Source organism: Psammomys obesus, unplaced genomic scaffold (genome assembly GCF_907164565.1).
Source record: "Psammomys obesus unplaced genomic scaffold, mPsaObe1.curated_primary_1811, whole genome shotgun sequence".
Lineage (NCBI taxonomy): Eukaryota > Metazoa > Chordata > Mammalia > Rodentia > Muridae > Psammomys > Psammomys obesus.
In genome coordinates this window covers 731,790-756,897 of record NW_026591560.1, presented here as the reverse complement: position 1 = coordinate 756,897, position 25,108 = coordinate 731,790, and the positions used below count along the sequence as shown (strand labels likewise).

The 25,108-nt window shown below is 46.9% G+C and overlaps 1 protein-coding gene across 1 annotated transcript; it reads right to left on the bottom strand.

Annotated features, from left to right (window-relative positions):
• Window positions 1-1,275: 1,275 nt before the first annotated feature.
• On the bottom strand, window positions 1,276-20,836 carry Stip1 (stress induced phosphoprotein 1). The gene is made up of 14 exons (XM_055610502.1): window positions 20,724-20,836; window positions 16,685-16,894; window positions 15,796-15,937; window positions 15,513-15,654; window positions 13,947-14,115; window positions 10,187-10,313; window positions 9,993-10,095; window positions 9,720-9,840; window positions 7,255-7,351; window positions 5,744-5,868; window positions 2,951-2,987; window positions 2,714-2,817; window positions 2,336-2,508; window positions 1,276-1,748 (listed from the first exon to the last, which is right to left on the bottom strand). The coding sequence occupies exons 1-14, from the start codon at window positions 20,730-20,732 to the stop codon at window positions 1,676-1,678; spliced, it is 1,632 nt and encodes a 543-aa protein (XP_055466477.1). The 5' UTR covers window positions 20,733-20,836; the 3' UTR covers window positions 1,276-1,675.
• Between the last annotated feature and the right edge of the window lie 4,272 nt (window positions 20,837-25,108).

Sequence of the window (25,108 nt, the reverse complement as noted above, 5' to 3'; positions counted from 1 at the left end):
GGCTGCTGCTGGGTACAGGAAGCACACTGCCAGCACGCAGAGGGCTCCACGGGGCCCTTGCTTCTGTTACCACAGGAAGTGAGGGAAGAACAGAGCTGGGTGACACCAAGAAGCTCTCCCCAACCCACTCCTAGGCGTCCACCTATGGCCAGCTGCAAATGGGATTTCCTACCCCCAAATAGGATGTTTCTAAACCTAGCAGCTTTAGATCTACCGAAGTGGGCAGTAACACGTCAGGGCCTCTGTTCCCCAGGCAGAACCTCTCTGCTTGTCAGGAAACCTCCAGGGCGCCTTGTGCAGGGCTCTGGTGGCCTGACAGCCTCAATGCTAGGCCTGGCACTGGGATGCAAACTGCTCTCAGTGCAAGGCTCTCAGTGCTGGCTAAGCAGGGACCCAGGTTTTCAGTTAATTATGAAAAGTGAGGCTGTTCATAGTATCTTTAAAAATATGTGCATTGGTGTTTTGCCTGCATGTCTGAGATCCCCTGAAGCTGGCATTAGAATTGTGAGGTGCCATGTGGGTGCTAGGAATTGTACCCAGGTCCTCTGGAAGAGCAGCTAGTGCTCTTTGCTGGTGAGCCATCTCTCTAGCCCCAACCCCTTTTCTTTTTGAAGGGGTTTCTCTGCGTAGCCCTGACTGTCCTGAAACTCAGTCTGTAGACCAGACTAGCCTTGAACTCAGAGATCCACCTGCCTCTGCCTCCTCCAGTGCTGGATATTAAAGGTGTGTGCCCTCGTACTCCAGTTAAGGCTTTCTAAGTGTGGGTAGGGAAAGCTACTTTGGGGAGTCCCAAGAGGCGGGACAGGAAACCAGTTTATGCATGAATACAGGACATGGAAGTAGAGCTTGCTGCTGGCCTCAGCATCTTGCTAGCCCAGAAAGCAGCCTTCTGGGAGCAAATAAGGAAGTTCAGTGTTGGCCAGTGTGGAAGGAAGACAGTGGTATGGAGCTCAGGATTAGGGCGGCAGCTGTTGACGGTAGCTCTCAGAAGGTACGATTCCTGATCCATCTTGGGCGTAGGTTGGGATTTGTGTTCTCTGCATCTAGCTGCTTGACTGAGACATGCACAGAACAGCGTGAACATCAACGCAAAGCTGATCAGCTGTTGAGCAACACTTCCACCTGGTGGCCACTCTGACAAAGCCAGCAGTTCACTTTTCAGCACCTTCCTTTCAAAGCCACCAAGAAAAGGTGGCCATGTTCATTCAGAATGCTGGCTTCCAACTCCGTGCTAATGGTGGGTCTTTAGAGAAGAAAAACTCACTGGAGACCATATCAACATATAACCACGCCTGATTGGCTTGTTTTATTGAGGAGGAACATGGGGTAACAAGTGAAGACAGCTGGGACCCTAGATTGGGAAGAATCCCCTCCCCTCCCCCGTATGCACCCACTGCCCCAAATAAAAAATAACCAACTATAGGGGAGCAGCCGAGACAGTGACGGGGTGGCTGGGGGAGTGGGCAGGGAAGGACACTGGGAACTGAGGGCAGCAGTGAAGTGACCATGCGTGTGCTGGGAGGGCCCGTGGTGGCGCTGGATGATTCTGTCTTCCTTGCAGGCATGTATAAATATAAAGATAAGCTTTTCTTCCCCGCCTCCTGCCCAGTGCTGCCTGCCACCATCCCAGCTCGCCTTTCCTCGTTGGCGAAGGGAAGAAGGAAAAAGCAAGCTATCACCGAATTGCGATCAGACCAACATCCATCAGCTTCTGGATCTTCTGTGCTATTACAGGGTTCTTTAAGTGTCTAGGAAAAAAAGATGGAGTTACCAGAAACTTGTTCCTACAGAGCGGCTATCTCCCTCCACCCAGGTTCCCTAGAATTCAGGGCATGCTCAAAGACCCTGTGCAGGCAGCGGTCCTCTTCAGGAGACATGGCAAGGAGAATCTGCATGCCCTACTGTATGCCTGCACAGCTTTAAACCTAGAAAAAACAGCCTTCACAACAGAATCTTAGGCTGTCAGACTAACAGGAAAAGAAAGCTCAAAGACTCGCTGCACTGCCAACTTTTTCTGCTATAACTTGGGGCTAAAGATATGGCCCAGTGGTTATTGATGGAGATGACTCAGAGCACTACTGCTCTTGTAGACCTTGGTTTGGTTCCTAGCACCCACATAGTGGCCCTCAACCCTCTGTATATTCAGTTCTAGCAAGTTTAACACCCTCTTCTGACCTTTTCAAGCACCAGGAGCACATGCAGCATACATATATACACATATACACACATGTAGGCAAAATGCTCATACACACAACCCAAATAATACATTAAAAGATTGATAGAACTCCACCTGGACATATTCCTCTCACTTCCCCAGCATCCCCACTGGACTTACTCGCTCAGAGCCTGGGGGTCCTTCTGCATCTGCTCCAGGATGAGCCTCATGGCCGGGTCACTCATTATCTGCTGCACCTCAGGGTCGGCCATGGCCCGCCGCTTCACATCCTCAGGGCTATCATGTCTATTGTACTGTGCCATCATACAGCGTTGGTAACCATCTGCTGCCTCCTGCATTCCAGAAAAGACCGAGGGAGGTAGGAGTCAACACTGCCTGAACCACTGCTTCAGCAAGTCCAAGACAACAGATCACAAAAGGAAAGAGAAGAGACAAAGAGAAACTGAAGCATGTGGGAAGGACATTAGGGACCACAGAAAAGAGCCAAAGGAGCAACGAATGGATGGGGGTGGCCCTTGCAGGACAGCAGCAGCCCACCTTACAGCTGGAGTCCAGGTCTAGCGCCTTCTGGTACACATCCATGGCTTTTGTATAGTCCTTCATGGCTTCCAGGGCAGCTGCTTTCCGTGTGTAACCCTTGACTACAAACAGGAGAGGTAAGGCACCGACTTAGTAGCTCCTGGCACCCCTTCTGCCTACATGCCCCAAAGCCTTTAACCGTAATAATCTCTGGGGGCAAAATTAGGGTACAGAAGAAAAATGAAAGAAACTTACTGAAGGTTGGCTCCAGTTGGATGCACTCTTCACAGTCCTAGGAAGGAAGGAAGGAAAGTAATCAGGCTCTTTTCCCTCTAAGGTGTCAGCTCCTGTGCCCTCCTAAGGAGCCAGACAGAGGTCTTGGTATTGACTCTGCTGCTTCTGTCAAATCCAGGCCCAGGAGATAGCAAGCTGGGCATAACACCTATAATCCCAGCACTCTGGGGGGGCATAGCAGGTAGATTTCTGTGAGTTCGAGGCCACTCTGGTCTACAAAGTGAATCCAGGACAGCCAAAACTACAGAGAGACCCCTGTCTCAAAAAGCAAACCAGACCAAACCAAAACAACCATCAACTAAACAAACAAATAATAAGAAAAAAGGAACTAGATGAACTAGAGTACCAGGAAAGACGGCTCCCAATCAACACACTTGTTATATGAGAGCAAGCTTATGAACAACACTCACTGCCTTGAGACTTGTGTTCAAAAGCCTTACACACTTTGGACAAACAGAAAAATCGAAATAAATGATCTGAGTTCCAGACCAGCCAGGGTTACAAGAGACTCTATCTCAAAACAGAAACAGAAAGGAAAGAAATGCTATAGTCACAGATCAGTGCCTAGTCAGTCCAGTTGTCACCAGAGAGGATGGTCTGGCTGTTAATGGGAGATGAAGAGACTCATATCCCAACCTGGAAGAGAGCCCAGGTTGGAGGTCTCCACTGGATCCTTCCCCTTGGAGCTTGAGAAAACCCATGGGAGAGAGAGAGGAAGAACCATGGAAGCCAGAAGGCTCAAAGACACCAAGGGAGCATGGCTTAAGGAATCAATTAAGCGGGGCTCAGGAGGACTAAAAGAAACTGAGGTGGCAATCACAGAGCCTGCATGGGTCTATGTTAGGTCCTCTGCATATTTGTGTTATGATTGTTTGGCTTGGTGTTTTGGGGAGACTCCTGAGGGTAGGATTTGGGTTGTCTTTGACATTTTGCTGCTTTTGGGACCCTTTTCCTCCTATTGGGTTGCCTTGCCCAGCCTTGATGTGGGGGTTTGGGCCTGGGCCTTATCTTGTGCCACATTTGGCTGATGTTCGTAGGAGGCCTACTCTTTGCTATGGAGACTGGGGAGTGGATCTGGGGAAAAGGGAGGTGGGTGGGGGAGGTTGTGGATGTAAACATGTTTTTGTTTTAATCCCAAATGTGGGATATGGGACTGACTCAGATTGTCCACAGTAGCAAACTATTTGCTTCATGTGGGCTCTGAGAGAGGCCCTTTGCCAGCTGCAGATAGTTTAAATTTGAGGCCTCAAAGAGAATAAGAATCAGAGCTTAGAGAGTATTGGGGAGTTCCCCAGACTGCTGATACAGTTGGATGAGAAGAAATTGGAGATATCCTGAAATGAGGATTGGATTAGCCCTAAGGAACCTGAGACCCTAACCAGCAGGGAGCAGCTAAGAGAACTGTCCCCCCCCCCCAACCTTGTTTTTCTCCTACCTGGTATTGGGGTGCTGGAAGGGATTTGGGTGGAGAAGGGAAAGAGGATTAAGAAACCAAAATAAAATAGTATAAAAAGTAACACTAACAGGGGGAAAGACTGGGAGGAGTGGAGGGAAAAGAAGCTAAAGTTGAGATATCTAAAAAAAAAAAAAAAAAAAAAAAAAAAGTCAGGCTGTGGTGGTGCAACATTTTAATCCCAGCAATCAGGAGGCAGAGGTAGGCAGATCTCTTATTTGGAGGCCAGCCTGATCTACTGAACAACTCTGGGACAGCTAGGGCTACACAGAAAAACCCTGCTTTAAAAATGAAAGAAAAAAAAAAAAGTTAAGAAAAGTACTGCCGGCACCTGGGTCAATCAGGTTTTTTTGTTTTGTTTTTGTAAGACAGGGTTTCTCTGTGTCGGATTGGCTGTCCTGGATTGCTCTGTAGAACAGACTAGTCTCAAACTTACAGAGACCTGCCTGCCTCTCCTCCCTGAGTGCTAAGATCAAAGATGTGCACCACCACGTGCAGCTGCTAAGCAGGTTTTGATGTCACCCTTGCAGCCTTAACTATAATATGTCACTTTCAGGCCACACCACAAAGATGCTGGCATCAAACAAAACTTAAAGCCCCATACTGTGGCACATCTCTAATTTCAGATGAGAGGCAAGGCAAGAGCAATTCAAATTTGAAGACAGCCCGGGCTTATACTACTGAGACCTTGCCACAAAACAAAATCAGTATCAGGAGCTTATGGGCTCTGGGTTAGGGAGGCACAAGCATGAGGACCTGCATTCATTCTCTAGTACCCGTGTAAGAAGCTGGAGAGGTAATACCTGTAATTTCAAGTACTGGGGAAGCAGTTAGACTGCTGCAGTAAGCCAAATCTCAGGTACATACCTGGTATACATATATACAAAACAGGCAAAATACTCATATACATTAAAAAAAAAAAAATACAGGAAAGGAAGAAAACATTGAGAAAGAATAGCGAGGAAAAAGCACCAGGGAATTCAGGGAAGACACAGGAACCATAGATGCTTATATAAGCTCAATCATTGACTTTTTTTTTTTTTTTTTTTTCCTGAGAATGGTTTCTTTGTGTAGCCTTGGCTGTTCTGGACTTTGTGGACCAAACTGGCCTCAAACTCAAGAGATCCACCCGCCACTGCTTACCCAGCATTGAGATTACCAACCAGACTGGGGTCAGGTAAACAAAGGCCTCCAACGTCCCCACAAACACTACCTACTGTCAACCTAGAATCCAAATAAGAACAAGGAAAAAAAAAAAAGGCTTGGTTCCTACAAAGGCTTACAGTAACTGCAGGTCTCACCTTGAGTGCCAGCTGAAACTCCAGGAGCTTGGTGTAACAGGCAGCTCGGTTGCTGTACAGTTTGGCATCTCTTGGGTTCCGTTTAATGGCTTCTGTATAGTGCTTCATGGCCTGGGGGTAGTCCCCTAGATAGTTATATAAAGACAATTTTTATTAGCTCAGCTGGCTTGGAACTTATTATGCAGCCCAGGCTGCATTCCTACCTCAGCCTCCTGAGTATTAGGATTGCAAATGTACACTTCCATGTCTAGCTAAGGATGATTTGCTATCTATTTATCTGGTTTTTGAGACAGGGTTTCTCTGTGTAGGTCAGGCAGGCCTCAAACTTAGATCCTCCCCACCACCACCCAGCTGCTTCTGTTTATTTTCACACAGGGTTTCATTCTGTAACCTACCATGTTCTGCCTATCTCAGACTCCCAATCGCTGAGATTTTCATGGATGTACCCTCAAACCAGGGTGTACAGCTTACCCAATACATTCAACATTCAACACAGTAGATTCAACCCCAAATATCACCACCACCACCACCACCACAAAAAAAAAAAAAATCTGTCTATTGCAGGATATTAGATTCCACTGTGATCCCCAAAATGGTGAACTGTAAAAAACCCTGTTTATTGTTTGGTTGAGCCCTAACACACACCTTTAATCCAAAAACTTTCTGTTTATCGTAAACAGGTGATTATATGATTTACCCAGCCCTAGCACACACCTTTAATCCAAGAGCACTCTACACCAAAGGATCTAATAAAAGTTAGCCCTAGTCAAAAGGCAGAGCAATAAACCAGATGACAAGGATTAAAGAGTGGGAAGGACTTTAAGTTGAGGGGTATTTAAGACAGTGTGGAGAAGAGGCTTTAACTTGAGCTTCAGCTCCTAAACTCTCTGGCTTTTTGGGCTTTGAACAAGCCTTCAGCCTTGGGGTTTTTGGCTTTTTCCTCCTGGACTGTCAGTTGTACTGGTGAGCCTTTTGGGCTTTTTCCATCTAGACTTGAGCTGAGAAGGAAGATTAGCTGGTTACCTTTTCTGCCTCTCTGAGCTAGCAGGTTTTCACCCCAGCATCAGGCTCCTGAGTCTTTATTGGTAAAATAGAAGGTTGGGATTTTCATCGTTTATAACATGTTTGTTTTTGAGACAGGGTCTATGTATGATCAGCTGGTCTGAACTAATTTTTGTAGACAAACCTGGAGTTCCTGCTTACATAAGCCACTCCCACTACCCAAAAAATTGGCTGGGTGGTAGTGGTGCGTGTGTTTAATCCCAGCCCTTAGGAAGCCAAGGGAGTTGGAAATGAGTTCAAAGCCAGCCTGGTCTACAGAGTTTCAGAACAGCCAGGGCTACGCAAAGAAACTCTGTCTTGAAAAACGAACACTCTCCCAACAAGCCACAACATTCAGCAGAAAGAAGGCTTTTATGATAGCCAAAATCACCCTTTCCCCACCTGAAATGTGTGCCTTGCAAGCAAGCAGAGGAAGCCACACACCAGAGCCAGGACTTCATAGACAGTACCTTTCTGGAAGCATTCATTGCCCTTGTTCTTCTCCTCCAAAGCCAAGTCAGGGTTGATATAGGCCAGTCGCTCTTGTTCCTTCAGGATTTTCTCTGCCTAAAAAAAGCAATCACTGGCATAGTAACTAAACATCTAAACATTGATTAGACTGAAATGCCAAATAGGAATTAAAAAAGAAAAATTATTTGTGTGTATGCACTTACACACTGCAGTGTGTATGTGGAAATCAGAGGACAACTTGAAGAAGTAGCTCGCTTTAAGTTCCCTGAAACATGTTGGTTCTGTGGACTGAACTCAGGTTGTCAGGCTGGGTGGCAAGCACTCTAACCTGCTGAGCCCTTTGGGTGACCCCTAATTAGAATTTTGATTTTCAGAGTTCTTTGGCAAGATTTTCATCTCATTCTTGGGCTAGAGATGTTGCTCAGTTGAGCACATAGGCACCAAAGTATATATTAAAAACATTTCTCCTTATCAAGGTACACTATTAGACTAGTACTTGCATATATTTGGTTCAAAGCTATGCCCTACTTAGGTTGGGGATGTAGCTTAGTTGTAGCATGCTCGTTTATCATACATGAGGACCTACTTCCAATCACCAGTACTGCACAGCTGTTGGCAGCCCACACCTGTGATCTCAGTTCTCATGAGGTAGAGGCAGAAGCAACTTTGTCTCTTAAAACAAACAACAAAGTCTTACATGATGGGGCTGTCAAGCTGGTGGAAAAAGAGAATTGACTACCCTAGCCCTCTGACCTCCAAACCTACACTGTGGCATGTACCTAACCCCACACAAATAAATGTATAAAATGTAAAAATAAATGACAACAAAGAGCAAACCTATGAAAGTAAAACACAGGACAATTAACTTTCTGACACTATTTAGAGGGAGTTAGTGAGGGGACTGGTTGGGATCCTTCACTATGCTACTCAAACTGGTCCTGAACTATTGTCTTGGACTCCAGAGTGGCTCAGAATACAGTCATGTGCCAGCATGCTGAGACTGATAAAGCATTTTGTGAAATTATTCCGTGCAGTGGCTTGCATAAGAATAGCCCCCATAGGCTCATATATTTGAATGCTTAGTTGTAGGGGCCTGTGAGAATATATGGGACATTGAACTGTTTATAAGAATTAGAAGGATTAGGAGGTGAGGATTTATACTAAAGGAAGTGAGTCACTGTGGATGGCCTCTGATGTTTCAAAAGCCCATGCCAGGCCCAGTCTCTCGGATTCTGTGCCTGTGTGTCTGCCACCATGCTCCCTCATAATGACAACGGACTCAAACTGCTGGCATGACCCCCAATTAAATATTCTCTCTTAAGAGCTGCCTTAGAGGCTGGAGAGACTGCTCAGAGGTTAAGAACATTGACTATTCTTCCAAAGGTCCTGAGTTCAAATCCCAACAACCCCATGGTGGCTCATAATCATAAATAATGAGATTTGGTGCCCCCTTCTGGCCTGCAGGCACAAAACTGTATAAATAATAAATTTTAAAAACAAAACAAAACAAAACAAAACAAAACAAAAGGCTGCCTTTGGTTAGCAGGTTAACACTTAAAAAAAAAACAATGCCTTTAATCCCAGCACTCTGGAGGCAGATCTCCATGAGTTCAAGGCCAGTCTGGTCTCCAGGATAGCCAGGGTTCTGTTACAGAGAGAAACGGTCTCCAAAAACAAAAGTTGCCTTGGTTATGGTTTCTCCTCATAGCAATAGAGGAGCAAGTGTAAGACACTCTACCACATTATTTATTACAAATAGTAGCATACTACTCTCGCTATTAAAATATTGAGATTGGGCGTGGAGGTGCCAAATCCCAGCATTCAGGAGGCAAAGGCAAGTAGATTTCTGTGAGCTCTGGGCCAGTCTGGTCTAAACAGAGTTCCAGGAAAGGCAGGACTACATACTAGAGTGACCCTGTCTTACCAATCTCTCCAAAACAAGAAAAATAAATTATAACAATGATATCAGAACCTTGCTAATAGGGCCACAGCATTTCCTACATGACATTACCAAGCAACTGGGCTAGAATCATGTAAATGGACCCAACTTATCAAATGATAAACAGTGACAACCATTAAGAACATAACAGCCGGGGTTGGGGATTTAGCTCAGTGGTAGAGCGCTTGCCTAGCAAGCGCAAGGCCCTGGGTTTGGTCCTCAGCTCTGGAAAAAAAAAAAAAAAAAAAAAAAAAAAAAAGACAAAAAAAAGAACATAACAGCCAAGGCTACAGAAATGGCTCAGTGGTTAAGAGTACTGGCGGCTCTCCTAGAGGACCTGGGTTCAATTCCCAGCACCCACACACAGCTTACACTCATCTGTAACTCTACTTTCAGGGGATCCAATACCCTCACATATACATGCAAGCAAAACACTACTGAACATAAATATAAAAACAAAACCCCACAAACAAATAACAACAAAAAGAACCCAATTTACGATAGCACAATTCTTTTCAGACTCACCTGCTGGCACTTCTTGAGCACGTCTGGGGTTCGGTGCTCTGCCAGAGATTTGTTGTAGAAATGGATAGCATCCTTGTACTTTTCTTCTTTGAAATAGGAATTGCCAATTCGGGCGTAAGCTCTGATGAAGACGAAGGGAAAAGGGCAGAGTAAAAAAAAGGTAAACCCTCAAAGAAAATACACACTGATTACAAGCAAAGCTGACACTACAACCTAGAAACCCTGCCCTCCCAACAAGAGTTTCAGTCTACCACAGTGGGTTCAGCGGCATACTTGGCGATCTGTCGATAGTCCTCTCGGTTCTCTCTGCCCACTTCAATGGCCTTCTCACAGAGCTCCCGGCATTTGTTGTAGTCACCCTTCTCAAAGTGCACAGCTGCCAAGCAGAAAGGTGAGAAACAGTCAGTCCTTGTTTCTTCCCTCAAGACTGCCTAACAGCTCTCTTGCCCTTGGTTTCTGGGCCTCACCTGCTTGATTAGTTATGTAAGTCATATTGGTGGGGTCCAGTTCCTTGGCCTTGTCATAATGCTTCAGGGCCTTGTCAAAATCTTTCTTCTTGTAGGCATCATTTCCCAACTCCTTTTCTTTCAGTGCCTAAATGGGGTTGGAACAAGTGAGGGCTTAGCATCTCTACTAGATGGCAGCAAGAGCAGCAGAGTCCATACTCTGTCAGGTATCAATCAGCACAAGCCTCCAACATGAGCAGGAAGTAAGTTCTCCCTCAAAAAGGCCTCTTCATAAACTAACCAGAGTCACGTGAGTCTTGACTTGTACTTGATCTTTACTTCCTGACACTGACTCCTTTTCCTCATCTAATCTCTTGGAGCTTTACCAGGTAGCAGAGGATTCTCTGAGGGAGAGGAAATCCTCTCAACTCAAAGAATCTGAAGATCATGTAATTTTGAGAGGCAGACACAGGCTGGTTGTTGTGGCCATCTTGGGATCCTAGCTGTTAGGGACAGCAGGCATGGTAAGGGGATTGCAAAGGGCCAAAGGAACAGCAGGAGTCTTCAGCAGTCTTCAGAATCACTCTCTCCACCCACACAGAGGGCCCTTTTCCAGCTGAGACACCCTGAGCAGTCAACACTCCCCCATTTAAGAACACTATCTTTGGCAACAATCTGCTGTTCCTGACTATGAGAAGGGAAACACAATTCTTTAGGCACATGTCTCCTGCTCTCAAGTGTGTTGCTAAGTGGACACCCACCTCCCACCACTTCTAACCAGGAGGCCAAAGCGTCAGAACTGATGCAGACACCATGCCCTGATGAGAGCAGGAACCAGTATCCCTCACAATCTATCTACTCTACTCAATGTTCATGCCGACAGCTCCATTTTCACTGCTGAAGCACTCAGAAATTCAGCATTACTAAGAAATGGCTTGTAAAGAGCATCGTTTTCAAACCTAACACTTAAAAAACAAACACCAGGGTCTCCCTATGTAATGCAGGCTGTCTTCTAACTCATAATCCTCCTGTAATCACAGGTATTATTTCTGATGTATCTTATATATCTACTAAAATAAGTTTTGGGGCTGGAGAGATGGCAGTTAAGAGCACTGGCTGCTCTTCTGAGGACCTGGGTTCAATCCCTAGTACCCACGCAACAGGCCACAACTGTCTGTAATTCCAGTTAAAGGGGATCTGGCACCCTTTCACAAACATATACGCAGGCAAAGCACCAAAGCACACGGAGATAAAAATAAACGAAATCTTAAACAAACAAACAAAAAGAGCTAGGTGTGGTGATGTACCCCTTTAATCCCTGCATTTGACACAGAAGCTGTGATTTCAAGGCCAGCCTGGTATACAAAGCTAGCCCAGAACAGTTAGGGCTTGATAGCTTGATACATAGAGAAACACTGCTTCAATAAATAAATAAACAAACGAACAAAAAACAATCAAACAAGTTTTTGGTGGCAGACACCTTTAATCCTAGCACTCAGTAGGCAGAGACAGGCAGACCTCAGAGTTTGAGGCCAGCCTGGACTATACAAAGAAACCTTCAGAAGTTAAGAGCGAGTGTTGCTCTTAGAAAGGGCCCAAGTTCAGTTCCCACTACCCAGTGGTTCACAACTGTTCATCTGTTAACTGCCAGATGATCTGACACCTTTTTGTAAACCTTCATGGAGTACCGGCATAGATACATACATGCAAGCAAAACACTCATAATCATAAACATATATTTCTTGGGGGGGGTGCTTTTTAAAAAAAGATTTATTTATTATGTATACAATATTCTGCCTGCATGTATGTCTGCAGGCCAGAACAGGGTACCAGATCTCATTATAGATGGTTGTGAGCCACCATGTGGTTGCTGGGAATTGAACTCAGGACCTCTGGAAGAGCAACCAGTGCTCTTAACCTCTGAGCAATCTCTCCAGTGGGAGTGGGGTGCGAAGGCAGCTTTTTTTTTTTTTTTTTTTTGAGAGAAGGTTTCTCTGTAAGCCTCAAACTCAAAGAGAACTGGCTACCTCTGCCTACTCAGTGCTAGGACTAAAGGCATATGCCACCAGTGTCAGGCAAATTTTTTTTGTTGTTACTATTTGTTTGGTTTTTCAAGACAGGGTTTCTCTGTGTAGCCCTGACTGTCCTGGAATTCACTCTGTACACCAGGGTGGCCTCAAAATCCAGAGATCTGCCTGCTTCTGCTTACTGATTGCTGGAATTAAAAGGTGTGCCACCACTGCTCAGCTCTGGCGGCAGAATCAGGCAGGCCTCAGAGTTTAGAGTCAGCATAGTCTGTAAAGCAAGTTCCAGGAAGCTAGGCCTACAGAGAAACCTCACTGCAAAACAGACACTTGTGAGCGCACGCATGTGTGCATGCCATCTGTGCGCCTGGTGGCCACAGAGGGCGTCAGATCCCCGCAACTGCAGTTACTAATGGTTCTCAGTCACCAAGTAGATGCCGGGAATCAAAACAAGGTCCTCTGCAAGGAATAACTGCTTTAATTGCTGAGCATCTCTCCAGCCCTACTGTTTTATTTACTTACGGGTTTAAGCACAGACGCCATGATGTGTGTGTAGAGGTCAAAGGACATGTTACAAAATATTTAGTTCTTTCTTACCATGTAGATCTCGGATGGAAATAAGGTTAACCTTTTCCTACTTAGCCTCTGGTACATGTATTTTTTTTCTTTCAGGCACAATTTCACTATGTTGCCCAGGTTGGTCTCAAAACACCTGCATCCCAGGTGATCCTCTATTCTCAGGTCACTCAAGTAACAATAATAAGCTTAGAACATACTAAGTATTCAAAATTATGGACTAGGGAGAGTCAATGGTCAGCTGGTGAAGTGCTTGTCTAAAGGCACAGGGACCTGAATTCAATTCCCCAAAATCCATGCAAAGAGTTAAGACAGGATAGCAGTAGCCGTGGAGTGATGATGACTCTGCAGTTAAAAGCACTTGCAGAGGACCCACAAAGGTGGCTTACAATCGCCTATTAACTCCAAATCCAAGGAACTGACAACCTCTTCTGGCCTCCATGGGCAATAGGCATGAATGTTGTAGTGGTCTGAATTGTAAGGCCCCATAGAATTGTATGTTTTAATGCTTGGCCATAGGGATTGGCACAATTAAGAGGTTGTGGCCTTGTTAGAGGAAATGCGTCACTGTAGAGGTGGGGCTTTGAGGTCTTAAAAGCTCAAGCTGTGCCCAGTGTGAAGCACAGACAGTCTCTTCCCGCCTTCTTTCCAATCAAGATGCAGAACTCTTGGCCCTCCGCACCATGTCTGTCGGCACACTGCCACGCTTCCCACTACCATGATCATGAACTAAATCTCCAAAACTGTAAGGAAGCCCCAATTAAATGTTTGCCTCTATAAGGACTGCCTAGATTGCCAGGCAGTGGTGGCACACGCCTTTAATCCCAGAAGTAGAGAGGCAGGTGGGTCTCTAAGTCTGAGGCCAGCCTTTTTTACAGTAAGACACTGTTTCAACATTTACAACAAACAAAACATAAAACTTTACTAATTCCAGCAGCTAGAAGGAGAATCATCCCGAGTTTAAGGCCAGCCTGGGATGCAGAATGGAACTGTTTCTGAAGGTGTCAAACCGAGGGCTTTATGTATACTAGCAGGCATTCTGCAAACTGAGCCATTATCCCCACCTAGCCCCAAACCATTTCTCAGTTACAGTCTGCACACTTGACCATTTAACATTCTTATTTCTAGTTGGTTTGCCTGTACGTAAATGCACGATAGTTTAGAGGAGAAAAAAACAAGACCTGTTTCTTATTCTCTGGAAGATCCTCTTCCATTGGTTCTGGCTTGGCTTCCTTTTTGGGAGGAGGTGGGGGTGGGGGTGTTGCTGCCTCTTCCTCTTCATCCATACTGCCCAGATCAACCCCGAGGAGGACACTGAGAGTAGTCATGACCCGGGGATCTTGGAGTTTTCTAGATTGATAACAAAGACTGGGCTGGAGAAATGGCTTTGTGGTTAAGAGGGCAAACTGTTCCTACAGAGACTGTTCCAAACCCCATGCTGGGTAACTCCCAACCTCTGGAAGGTCTACCTCTAGGAAAGCCCAACCTCTGGTGCTCTCAGGCACCTCAACTCACATGCACATGCCCATACATACACACAAGCACACATAACCTAAAAAAATAAAGTAAAAATGTCAAGCCAGATGTGGCAGTGCACACCTTTAATCTTGGGAGACAGAGGAGGGTGATCTTTGAGTTCAAGGACAGCCTGGCCTACAGCTAGGGCTACACTGAAAAACCCTCAGAACAAATTAAAAAGAGAGAGGCTGTGCACTATGGCACAGCCAGTAATCCCAGTATCCAGGGAAGCAGAGGCAGGCAGATCTCTGTGATTTTGAGGCCACCCTGGTCTACAAAGCAAGTCTAGGATAGCCAAAACTATACAGGTTTTACCCCCCCCCCAAAAAAAAAAAACACCAAATAATTATCTTCAAAGAGAAGCAAAGGCTTGGAGAGATAGCTCAAAGATTTAGAGTGCCTATGGCTTGGGGCTGGAGAGATGGCTCAGAGGTTAAGAGTACTGGTTATCCTTCCAAACGTCCTGAGTTCAGTTCCAGGCAAGTGTGTGGTGGCTCATAACTAGTCTACAATGAGAGCTGGTGCCCTCTCCTGTCGTGTATGCATATATGCAAACAGAATATTGTATAAAATAAATCTGAAAAAAATGGTGGAGGGGTGCCTGGGTGCCTGTGGCTCCAGCACGAGGGCCAGAGCTAGATCCTAGCACCCCTATCAGGTGGCTCACAAATGCTTAACTCCAGCTGTAGGAGGAAAAAAAATCTTTAAAAAAGCAAGACAAGTCAGGTTTAGTGGTACATTCCTTTAATCTGGCACTTTAGAGGCAAAGGCTAGTGGATCTCTCAGTTTGAGGCTAGCCTGATCTACATAGTGGTTCTAGAATACTCAGGGTAATGCAGAAAAACCGTCTCAAAAAACAAAAGAACAACAACAACAGGAAAAAAAAAAAATTCAACCAAGTAGCTGGAATTACATGTATTATAATTGTGCCTGTAATTAACTAATTAATTGCCTGGCTGCTACAATTGCCCCTACCCTGTTCACTGTTAACAGATTCCTATATATAGACAGTTCACAGACAGAATATTTGCCTAGCATGGGCAAGGTCCTGGATTTGATCTGATCCTCAGCACTACAAAATAGGCAAAACTAGAATTACAGGAGAGGAGGGATTAGAAAAAACATCTGAGTGCTCTGCTATTACAAGCTACCCAACCCTTTCTATAAATTACACCACCCACTCAGCAGTCCAGACCGAGCGCTTCTAGTATACCTGTGGCTGTACTTACGTGCCCAGGTCTGAAGGCTTGTTCTGAAGCTGTTCTATGAGTTCCCGGTAGGTGGGGTCATTAAGCAGGGTCCTTGTCCTGGGATCATTCTCCAACTTCTGGTACAGATTAGGCAAGTTGAAAGGATTCATGAATTTCCTTTCTGTCCAAATGAAAGAAAGCGCATCAGCATGAAATGTTTACTTGAGTCACCGTGACACCACATACCCCACCAACCCACCCCCCCCTTCACTTTGGGGACGGCAGGACTCTTTTCCATTACATAAAAGATGTGGGTACCCACCTGCCAGCCTGGCCTCCATGTTCTGCAAGCCTTCCTTAAGCTGGAGGTTATTGGCTTCATGTTTTAAACCCTCTTCGTAGGTTCGTTTGGCTTCTTCAAATCGGTTTAGAAACTCAAGGGCTGCTGCTTTTCTTGAATAACCCTTAACACCCCCAAAATTATAGAAAATAGAGGTCATGCACAAGTACAAATCAACTCAAAAGCCTACTAGGGTTTTGTTTTTACTCATGTAGTGCATGGGGGTTCTCCCTGCATGTGAATTTATACACCACATGTATGTCTGCTGTCTACAGAGGCCAGAAAAATGGCACTGGATTCGCTGGGACTGGAGTTGAAGACAGTTATGATCTACCATGTGGATGCTGAAAATTAAACCCAGGTCATCTGTAAGAGCTGTCGGTTCTCTTTAACAATAAAGTCATCTCACCAGTCCCCTTCCCCCTTTTACCTAAGACAGAGTCTCATTATGTACTCTGGGTGGCCTCCACCTATGCCGATCTCTACTTCCCAAGTGCTGGGATTAAAGGCATATGCTACTCTGGTTGGCCCTCCTGTCATGTACTTTTTAGACCCACAAGACATTCCAATGCTGACACTAAAAAGAATCCAGGCAAAGGTACATAAATCACCATGCAACCCATGGGCACAAGCTGCCAGTTTCTTTAGTAATTCCTTATCTGTACAACTAATAAAAGCTGTTTTACAACTGATGGTAACAAACTTAGAGAAGTAAGTGTCTCCTTCAAGGGGTACCTTCAGATAGGTGGGCAAGCAGATCATAAGGAGCAATCTATAGTCATCTAAACAGGTCCGGAGGGCTGCTGATGGGGCACTGCAGACCAGACCCACAGTCCTCAGGAAAACCGTACAGCTTGACTCGTCAGCTTACCTTGCCCCAGTCAGGCTTCAGGTCAACAGTCTTGCAGCCGTCCTCATAGGCCTTCTGGTAGTCCCCCTTCTTGGCATAGGCTGCAGAGCGATTGCTATAGAGCACATGGTTCTGGGGATCTAGTTTAATTGCCTCAGAGTAGCACTGTAAAGCATCGTCGATGTTGCCAGCACTCAGGGCCTTGTTGCCCTTCTCCTTCAGCTCATTCACCTGAGGGAAGGACGGCACCAACAGACTTCACTCCACAGAAGGCTCATTCTCTCCCCTGGGGTGTTAGATCACACTCAGTCTTCCTAAGCATGAACTGGGTGGTCACAACTGATCAAGAGAAAAAATCCTAATCCATCCACATTCTGCCTCACCTCTGGAAATGAGCAGGGAAAACAAAGCAGAAGCACCAAGACTTCTCTGCCCTCCACTGGTGGAGGCTGGCAGAGAACTCAGCTCTCCAGAGCACACAGACTCCTAGGAGATGCAAATTCACTTGTCAAAGCTTTCCAAAGATCTGAATTGTAAACTGAGTGCAGGAAGAGCTGAACATGTTCAGATATACGATTGAGAAGCCACATGGTGTCACACACCTGCACTCCCAGTACTCAGAAGGCTGAGGCTGAAGGAATTTGAGCTCCAGGAAAGTTATACTAGAAACTACTGTCTATAAAAACAAAAAATAACAACAAAAACAAACAACTCTATGATGTGAGCCCAATGAAATGGCTCAGTGTGATGAAACACTCAAGCCTGACAATCTTAGTTTGATACCTGGACAGTTAAGAGGGTGGAAGAGAACCAACTCCATGAGTTGTCCTCTAACCTCCACATACACACATCTGCCTGCACAAACCATGTACATACATGCTCTAGTGCCCTAGAAGCTTCAGAGGAAGAGGCTCTTATTCCTCTGTGTTCATTATGGCTCTACTGTCATCTCAAAGACAAATGGGACTTTACTGTGCTGATCCTTAAGGACAAAACTGGTCCCCACCAAGTTCCTGCTGAGACTTTACTATTAGGCTATCAGAAAGAGGAGGAGTATAAAGACAAATATCAACTAATCCCATTGTCTGTTGCAAGGAGCTTCATAAGTGAAGGAGACCTTGCCTAAGCAGAATGCTGACTTTCCTTTGTCATAGTCACTACAAAGTCACATCTCTAGCCTTCCCCCTCCCCTTAACATCTGCGACAGGGTCTCAATTTAATTTTGAAGGCTAGACTTGAACTTGAGATCTTCCTGTTTTGCCCTCCCACTATCCTATAGAAGTCTAAGACGGCTTTTCTTTTCATTATCTGCGTGTGTATGTATAAAGGGTTTTTCTTTACCATGCTGACCTATAAAAGGTCTGGAACTTCACACTGCTGAGCAGTGGGGGCCCATGCCTCGGAGGCACAGGCAGGCAGACCTCCGAGTTCGATGCCAACCTGGTCTATAGAGCAAGTTCCAGGATAGCCTGGGCCACAAAGAAACAAACTCAGTCTCAGGAAAACAACAAAAAATACCACACATAAGCCCAGCTAGGGGAAACTACAGCTTCATAAGCCCCCCAACACACATACACCTGGTTTTCCAAGACAGGGCTTCTATGTAGCCCTGGCTGTCCTCAATCTCAGGGATCTGCTTGCCTCTGGCTCCAGAGTGCTGGTATTAAAGGTGTGTGCCACCATCGCCAGGCCCCACAGCTTCCTTTCAAAGGCAAGCACAAAGTGAATACAAGCAGAGTAGGAGTCACACTTATGCCATGGGGTTGGGGATGTAACTTGGCAGCTGAAGACCAGGTTGGATCCCAGAACCAGGCATGTGGACATATACCTGTTATTACAGCACTTATGAAGTAGAGGAAGGAGAGTAAGAAGGTCATCTCTTGGCTATATACAGCAAGTTCAAGGCCAGCCTGGGATACATGAGACCCTAACTCAAGCAAGCAAGGCCAACCCAGAGTCAAGCCACACTGAGGTTATTAAAAAGCTTTTATAAAATTATCATCTACTCAAGATTTAGTAGGTTGACATAAAATTTACTTCTTTCAGATGCTTTTAGAACCCTAAGGCACACCCATCAGGAGCTTCCATGGAGCAGAGGTCCTAAAGCACAGGTAAACCGGGTTTGCCCTGTAATCTCAGCACCTAGGAAAAGGCAGGAGACCCTGTTCTCAAGGAAGGAAGATGAAGGATAAGCAGAAGTAAAGAAAAAGACCAAAATTCCATTCCTTTACAGGAATGCCAAGGGAGAAAAAGTGCAAATAGTACACAAATAAAAATACATCTCTCTGTTGCAGTCAGGGTCTCTATGTAGCTCTGGCTGCCCTGTAACTCCAGTATGTAGACAAGGCTAACCTAACTTAGAGCTCCATCTGCCTCTGCCTCCGGAGTGTTGGGATTAAAGACCTGCGCCACCACACCTGGCATTAAAAATAATGTTTTGGGTTTTTTTGAGAATTGGGTCTCCCTAAACAACTCTGACTGTCCTATTACTCAGAGATCAGCTTGTCTCGGCCTCATGAGTGTTAGGATTAATGTCATGCATCACTACACCTGGAAAAAATAAATCTTAAAAATGCAAACTATGCATGACTATAGGATTAACCTCAGAGTTCTGTTCTTCAAATACATAATTTTCAATATTCAAATTTATTTTCTGTGTGCACGCCAGTGCAAGGGGCAGAAGCTGGAAGTCAGGGTGTCTTCCTCTATTGCTCTCCACCTTATTCTTTGAGACTGGATCTCTGAAGGAACCTGGAGCTCACAGACTGGCTAGTGTGCCCTGAGATCCTCCATTCTCCCTTCCCCAACAACTTTTTAGTGGGTGCGACAATCTGAACTCAGGTCCTCATTCTTACACATCAAACTATTTACCAACTGAGCCCTCTCCAAGCCCAACACTCGAATCTGCCCAACCTCATCCTAAGTTTGCAGTCCTGAGCTCAGCCATTCCCTTACAATTCAGACACACACTTGTATAACGGCAGGCAGGGTCTTTTTTTTTTTTTTTTCCTGAGGAAGTTAGGATGGGTGTACAGCTATCGTAGACCGTAAGCTCCGAATTCTCCAGGCCCTGGGTTCAATCCCCAGCACCACATACTAGATAAATGAAAAATGAATGAATGAATGATAAAAGAGAACAGTCCCTTTTTGTTCTAACAGAGCAAAGTGCTCCTTATTCCAAACAGCATTTTGTCTGTACTGCAGCCTATCTATCCCAGATACCCATAATTACTTCAAGGGTACAAAAACTTGATTAACTCCTCCAATTCCAGTCTTACTAATGAAACATGGAGGCCCCGCTATTCCAGAACAAAAGGCTTCAGTTTGTCCATCACAGTAAAAGTAGTAAGCTGTTCTCCTTTCCGTGTGCGTCTGGATGAAACACAACGGTTCAATGACAGCTTCCAAGGTAACAAAACCTCTTCAGGCCTCTCTCAGATGCGGGCCACTGTGGCCCGAGCTAAGTCATCAAGGAAAGGGCACCAGGTTTGCCTCTTTGCCACAGATGCTGAGCGGGAGAGGCAGAGACTTCTAGCTCCTCACTATCGGCTCGCAACTGTCTGAAACCACTAAATCCCGTGTAATCGGAAACGGAATTTCCAAGCGTCGGATCCTCAGTCACCCTACGGCCACTAAGGAAAAAAAAGGGGGGGAGGGGCGACATATGCATCTGGAGCCTCGGGGAGCCTCGGTGACACTGTCCGCGCCCGCCTCCCCTGCACGGCCGCGCGGGCCCCCTTTCCCGGGCGCACGCAGATGCCGTGCCCCCCGAAGGCTGCCCGGGTGAGATCGATCACCGGATCCCTCCAAGTTCGCCGAGGCCGACGGGGGCCTGCCTGCGCCTAGACGGCCCGGCCCCCAGAAGCCTCGGGGCCCGACCGCAGCCCGGGCCTGCGCCCGCTCCGCTCGGCGGGTCGCGGGGGCGACGGGCGCTCCCCACTCTCCCCTCACACGCCCGACCGCGGCCTTCTCGGTCGCGCGGCCCGGCCCCCGACCTCCCGCCTCTCCCCGCCGCTCTGCCTGCGCCGCCGCGGGGCTCCGGCCGCCCCTCCCCCTTCACCTGCTCCATAGCTTGGCCCGGAACCCCGTTGAATCGAATTCGTCCGCTCCGCGTTCCCAACCGCACGCGCCGCCTTCTGGAACCTACTAGAAGCTGCCGGGACCCCCGGGTTCCCGCCCCTTCCTCGCCTGCTCACTGGTTGAGCGCCTCCAGGAGCCCTTCGCTCTCCTGCTATTGGCTTTAAATTCCGTCAATCATCTTGACTTCGCTCTCATTGGTTCTCTGCGGGTCTTCTCTTCAGCCCTGCCTCCTCTGCATCTCGGGATTGGGCGCTCCGCGACAAGCCCCGCCCAGATCACGGCTCGGCGAACTGAGGGAGGAGCGGACCTTGACGACACGGATTGGTTGGCGAGTCCGTCAATTGTGGGCAATCTGGCCGCGCCCATTGGTCCTGTTCTTTCTGGAAATTTCCACGACTCTTATTGGGCTGGAGGACTCCTAGACAGAACCGCCTTTAAAAAAAAAAAAAAAAAAAGAAAGAAAAAGTTCAATTGGGCGGCTGGTGGGCAGAGGTTGGCGCTGATTGGTGTAGGCCGCTGCCCTGTAAGGGGGCGCTCGGCCGGTGGTTTGTGGGAGCAGGAATCTGGCCGGATGTCGCCGAGGCCCCGGCCCCGGCGTTGTGGGCTGGGCTCCCTTAGCCGGAGCGTGTCGGTCGTGGCGGTCCAGCCGGCTGGTTGACAGTCCCGGCCGGCCCGCATTTCCCACGTCCTGGCTGTTAGGCCCCGAATAACTCCCGAAATGCCGCGGGGCGGTAGACAGGCCTGCGTTTTGCCCGCGGTGGCCCGACCGACGGCCGCGTGTCCTCGGTGAAGCCGCACACCCTCTCTGAAACTCGAGTTGCAAGCTTCGGTCACCGAGGGCCTGCCGACAGAAATGTTGTTTTGGTTGCAGGCTTGGCGGTGTGGTTTATGGAAAAATAAGGGCTGAGGAGGGGTTTTGAGAGAGCTTGGATGAGGGGCTTGGGCTCTGTGGTGCTGTGTGCGCGCCAGCGGAGCCAGTGCACACCCTCTCCTTACCTGTTCGCTTTTACTTAGTTTTCCTGCCTTGCTCAAGATTAGAGGAGGGGGGCGGTGGTGGCATACACCTTTCGGGAGTTCCAGGATAGCCAGAGCTACCTATACTAGAGCTACATAGTGAGACCCTGTCTCAAAGAGAGACAGACAGACATCTGGTCTACATGGTGAGTTCCAGGACAGTTACATAGTGAAACCCTGTCTCAGAGAGAGAGAGAGAGAGAGTATGTCCTGGGCTGGGATCTGTAACCTGCCTGGAGTTGCCAACCTTTCCCAACTCTTTCCAGGTGCCAAACTCAAGCGATCTCTCCTAAGTCCTCTTATTTTCTTTTTGTTTTTTCATTATTACTCTTTAGCCCAGGCAACGTCGAACGTCCTGGCTTAAGCTTCCAGTGTCCCAGTAAAGTCACATTGAACACTCAAGAGATGTGAGCTCTTACCAGGTCCCTGACGACCTTGGCTTTCTCACACCTCTGATATGAGCTGAGAGTTGTGCTAGGAAAGCCAGTGTCCCCTTCTCCCCTCTCAGGCCACTTGAATACAGCAGAGTCACTACAAAGGCATCTGGCCCTGTGCATTCCCTGAGAGTCCCTGTGTGATTCAGGCCTGTGTTCCAGAGTGCTGTTCAGGGTGAGGAGAGGGAAGGGAAGGCTGTGTCTGGAGTCAGAGACCTCTGTTCCTGCAGAGCAAACATGGCAGTGTGTGCGGTGGGGGTGGGGGAGAAAAGGGGGTCAACAGTGCTTCCTGCTCAGGATTCTGGGAGATCTTCCACTGTGGGAATGAGGATTTGAGATAACCCTGGCTTCCTTCCCCCAATGAGGACAAGGTTCTGTTGAGGGTTCTTTGTGGCCCACTATTCTCAGTGGTTCTGACTCCTGGGTCTCCTGCAAAGAGGTTGAGTCCTGATAAGTTGGAGGAAGTTCTTTTCAGTTCTTGTGAGCCTGCATGAAGCACCAGGCCCTATGCCAGATGCTTGGAGGACCAGAACAATGGTAATTATCTAATCACTAATCAGACAGCTGAGGGCAGCATGGGGGCTGGGTGTCTCCACCAGCCTCATGGTTATAAATACCATCTCAAGTGACTCCTAGAATTCCAGCTTCATGTCAGAGCTTCCAACTCCCAGGCTTGTCTGACCGGCTACCTCCTGACTTCTTCCCTTAGTGTCTGGTATACACTTCCAGGAGTTCAGGTCAAGATCCAGTATTGTCCTCCAGCCTAGTAGTCTGTTGATAGTAACATCACTAGACCTCTAGTACTTTTATGTGGAAGCTGAATTTATGTTTCATTCCTCCCCACCCCAGAGCTCTGGCTGTGTAGCCCCAGAGTGACTTTGAATTTGAAATCCTGCTTCTGCTGCCCAAGTGCTGGGATCACAGGCCTGAACCATCATGCTCAGCTTCCTTGAGTCTTGTCATTCACACTCAGTCCACGGGAAAATCCAGTCATCTGGAGGGACCTGGCACTTCTACCCATGACTGCAAAGGAGAAAGCGTGTTGACCCCCTGCTGTGGTGGACAAAGTGAGAGGGAACAACTTTGGAGCACGCTTTTCAAGGGGCTTCCCAGCCTGTGCCCCAAGGTCATGTGTTCAGTGAGGCGTGCAGGAAGGTAGGTAACAAATGAAGGCTAACAGGAGACCACTGAGGTGAGGCCAGCCACCTCAGCCGTGGCAAAAAGGAGCTCAGAATCCCCTCAAGGGTTAGGGATTACACTATTTCTCAACTGGGGACCACTACATGAGGAAAGAAGCTCAGTTTCTGGGATAACATTTCTTGCCACTGAAAGAGGTTCGTGAGTGTTTGCCTACATGTGTGTCTGTGCACATGTGGGAGCCTGGTTTCCATAGACACCAGAAGAGAACATGGCATCCCCTTGAACTCAAGTTACAGGAGGTTGTAATCTACCATGTGGGTGCTGGAAACCAAAACCAGGTCCTCTGCAAGAGCGTAAGTGCTTCTAACCACTGAGCCATCTCTTCAACCCTGTCCTGTCCTTTTAAAAAAATCTTTTTTTTTTTTTTTAAGGCAGCTCAGTCTCCATGTCACTTAGTAAGGGGACCAGGGATTGTCTCTGACATGAACTCTGTTGCCTGCTTGTCAATCACTTCCCCCAGGCAAGGTAGACTTGCCAGGACACAGAGGAAGAGGATGCAGGCAGTCCTGAAAAGACTTGATCGCTGGAGTCAGTTGGTAAAGGAGGAGGGCTCCCCCTTTCTGAGGTCTAGGGGAGGGATTCGGGAAAGAGGGAAGGAGGGTGGGACTGGGAGGAGACAAGGGAGGGGGCTATGATTGAGATGTAAAATGAATAAATTAATTTAAAAAAGGGAAAAAAGAGAATAATGAGAAACAGGAAAAAAAATGGTCTTTTTTATTTTTGAGACAAGGTATCCCTAAGTAGCCTTGGCTGGCCTGAAACTTGCTATATACTAGGTTGGCCTTAAACTCACAGAGATCCACCTGCCTCTGCCTCCCCAAGGCAGGGATTAAAGATGTCACCACACTAGGCCTTATAAACGTCTTTGAGACAGCATCTCTTGTAACTGGGACCTGCCTCCAATTTCTGATCCTTCTGCTTCTACCTCCCAAGTGTTGGCATTATAGGTGTGAACTACTTACTACTACATCTGTCTTTGGCTGTTTACCTTTGTTTTTATTTATTGTTTATTATTTTGTTTGTGAGATGTATGATGTGGGTCTGATAGAGCACATATATAGTGATTGGAATTTGGTTTTCTTCCACCACCATGGGTTTGGGGAACTGAATTTGAATTACCAGGTTTTGTACACGTGCTTTTACCTGCTGAATCATCTCATGAAGCTTACTCATCTGTTTTCGATGCAGAGTTGTATGTATTCCTGGCTGACCTCAAACTCACTATGTAACCAGTGGTGGCCTTGAACTCTGGATCCCTCATGCCAGGATCACAGGTGTGCAGCACCATACCCAGCTCCTCTGACCTTTTGAATTTTTTATCTTACCATCTGGCAAACCTGTACAGTGCATCTCAAGTTACCTTAAAATTTCATTGACTAAAGAAGAATTCTATTCTTTGACGAAAATAAGCAAACCAGGGGCTGAAGGGCTGGCCTAGTGGTTAAGAGTGCTTGCTGCTCTTGCAGAGAACCTGGATTCAATTCCCAGTATCCATATGGCAGCTCACAACTGTCTGCAACTCCAGGTCTAGAGGGTTAGCACTCTCATCTCTGTGGTCAGCAGACACTCATGCAGTGTACATGCATGCAGGCAGGCAAAGCACAAATTCAATAAAATTCAAATACATCTATAAAGCAAAATAAGCAGCTCAGGGTCAGTACTAAAGTACTAAAGTACTAAAAGTACTTGCTTCAAGGCCAGCCTGGTCTACAAAAGG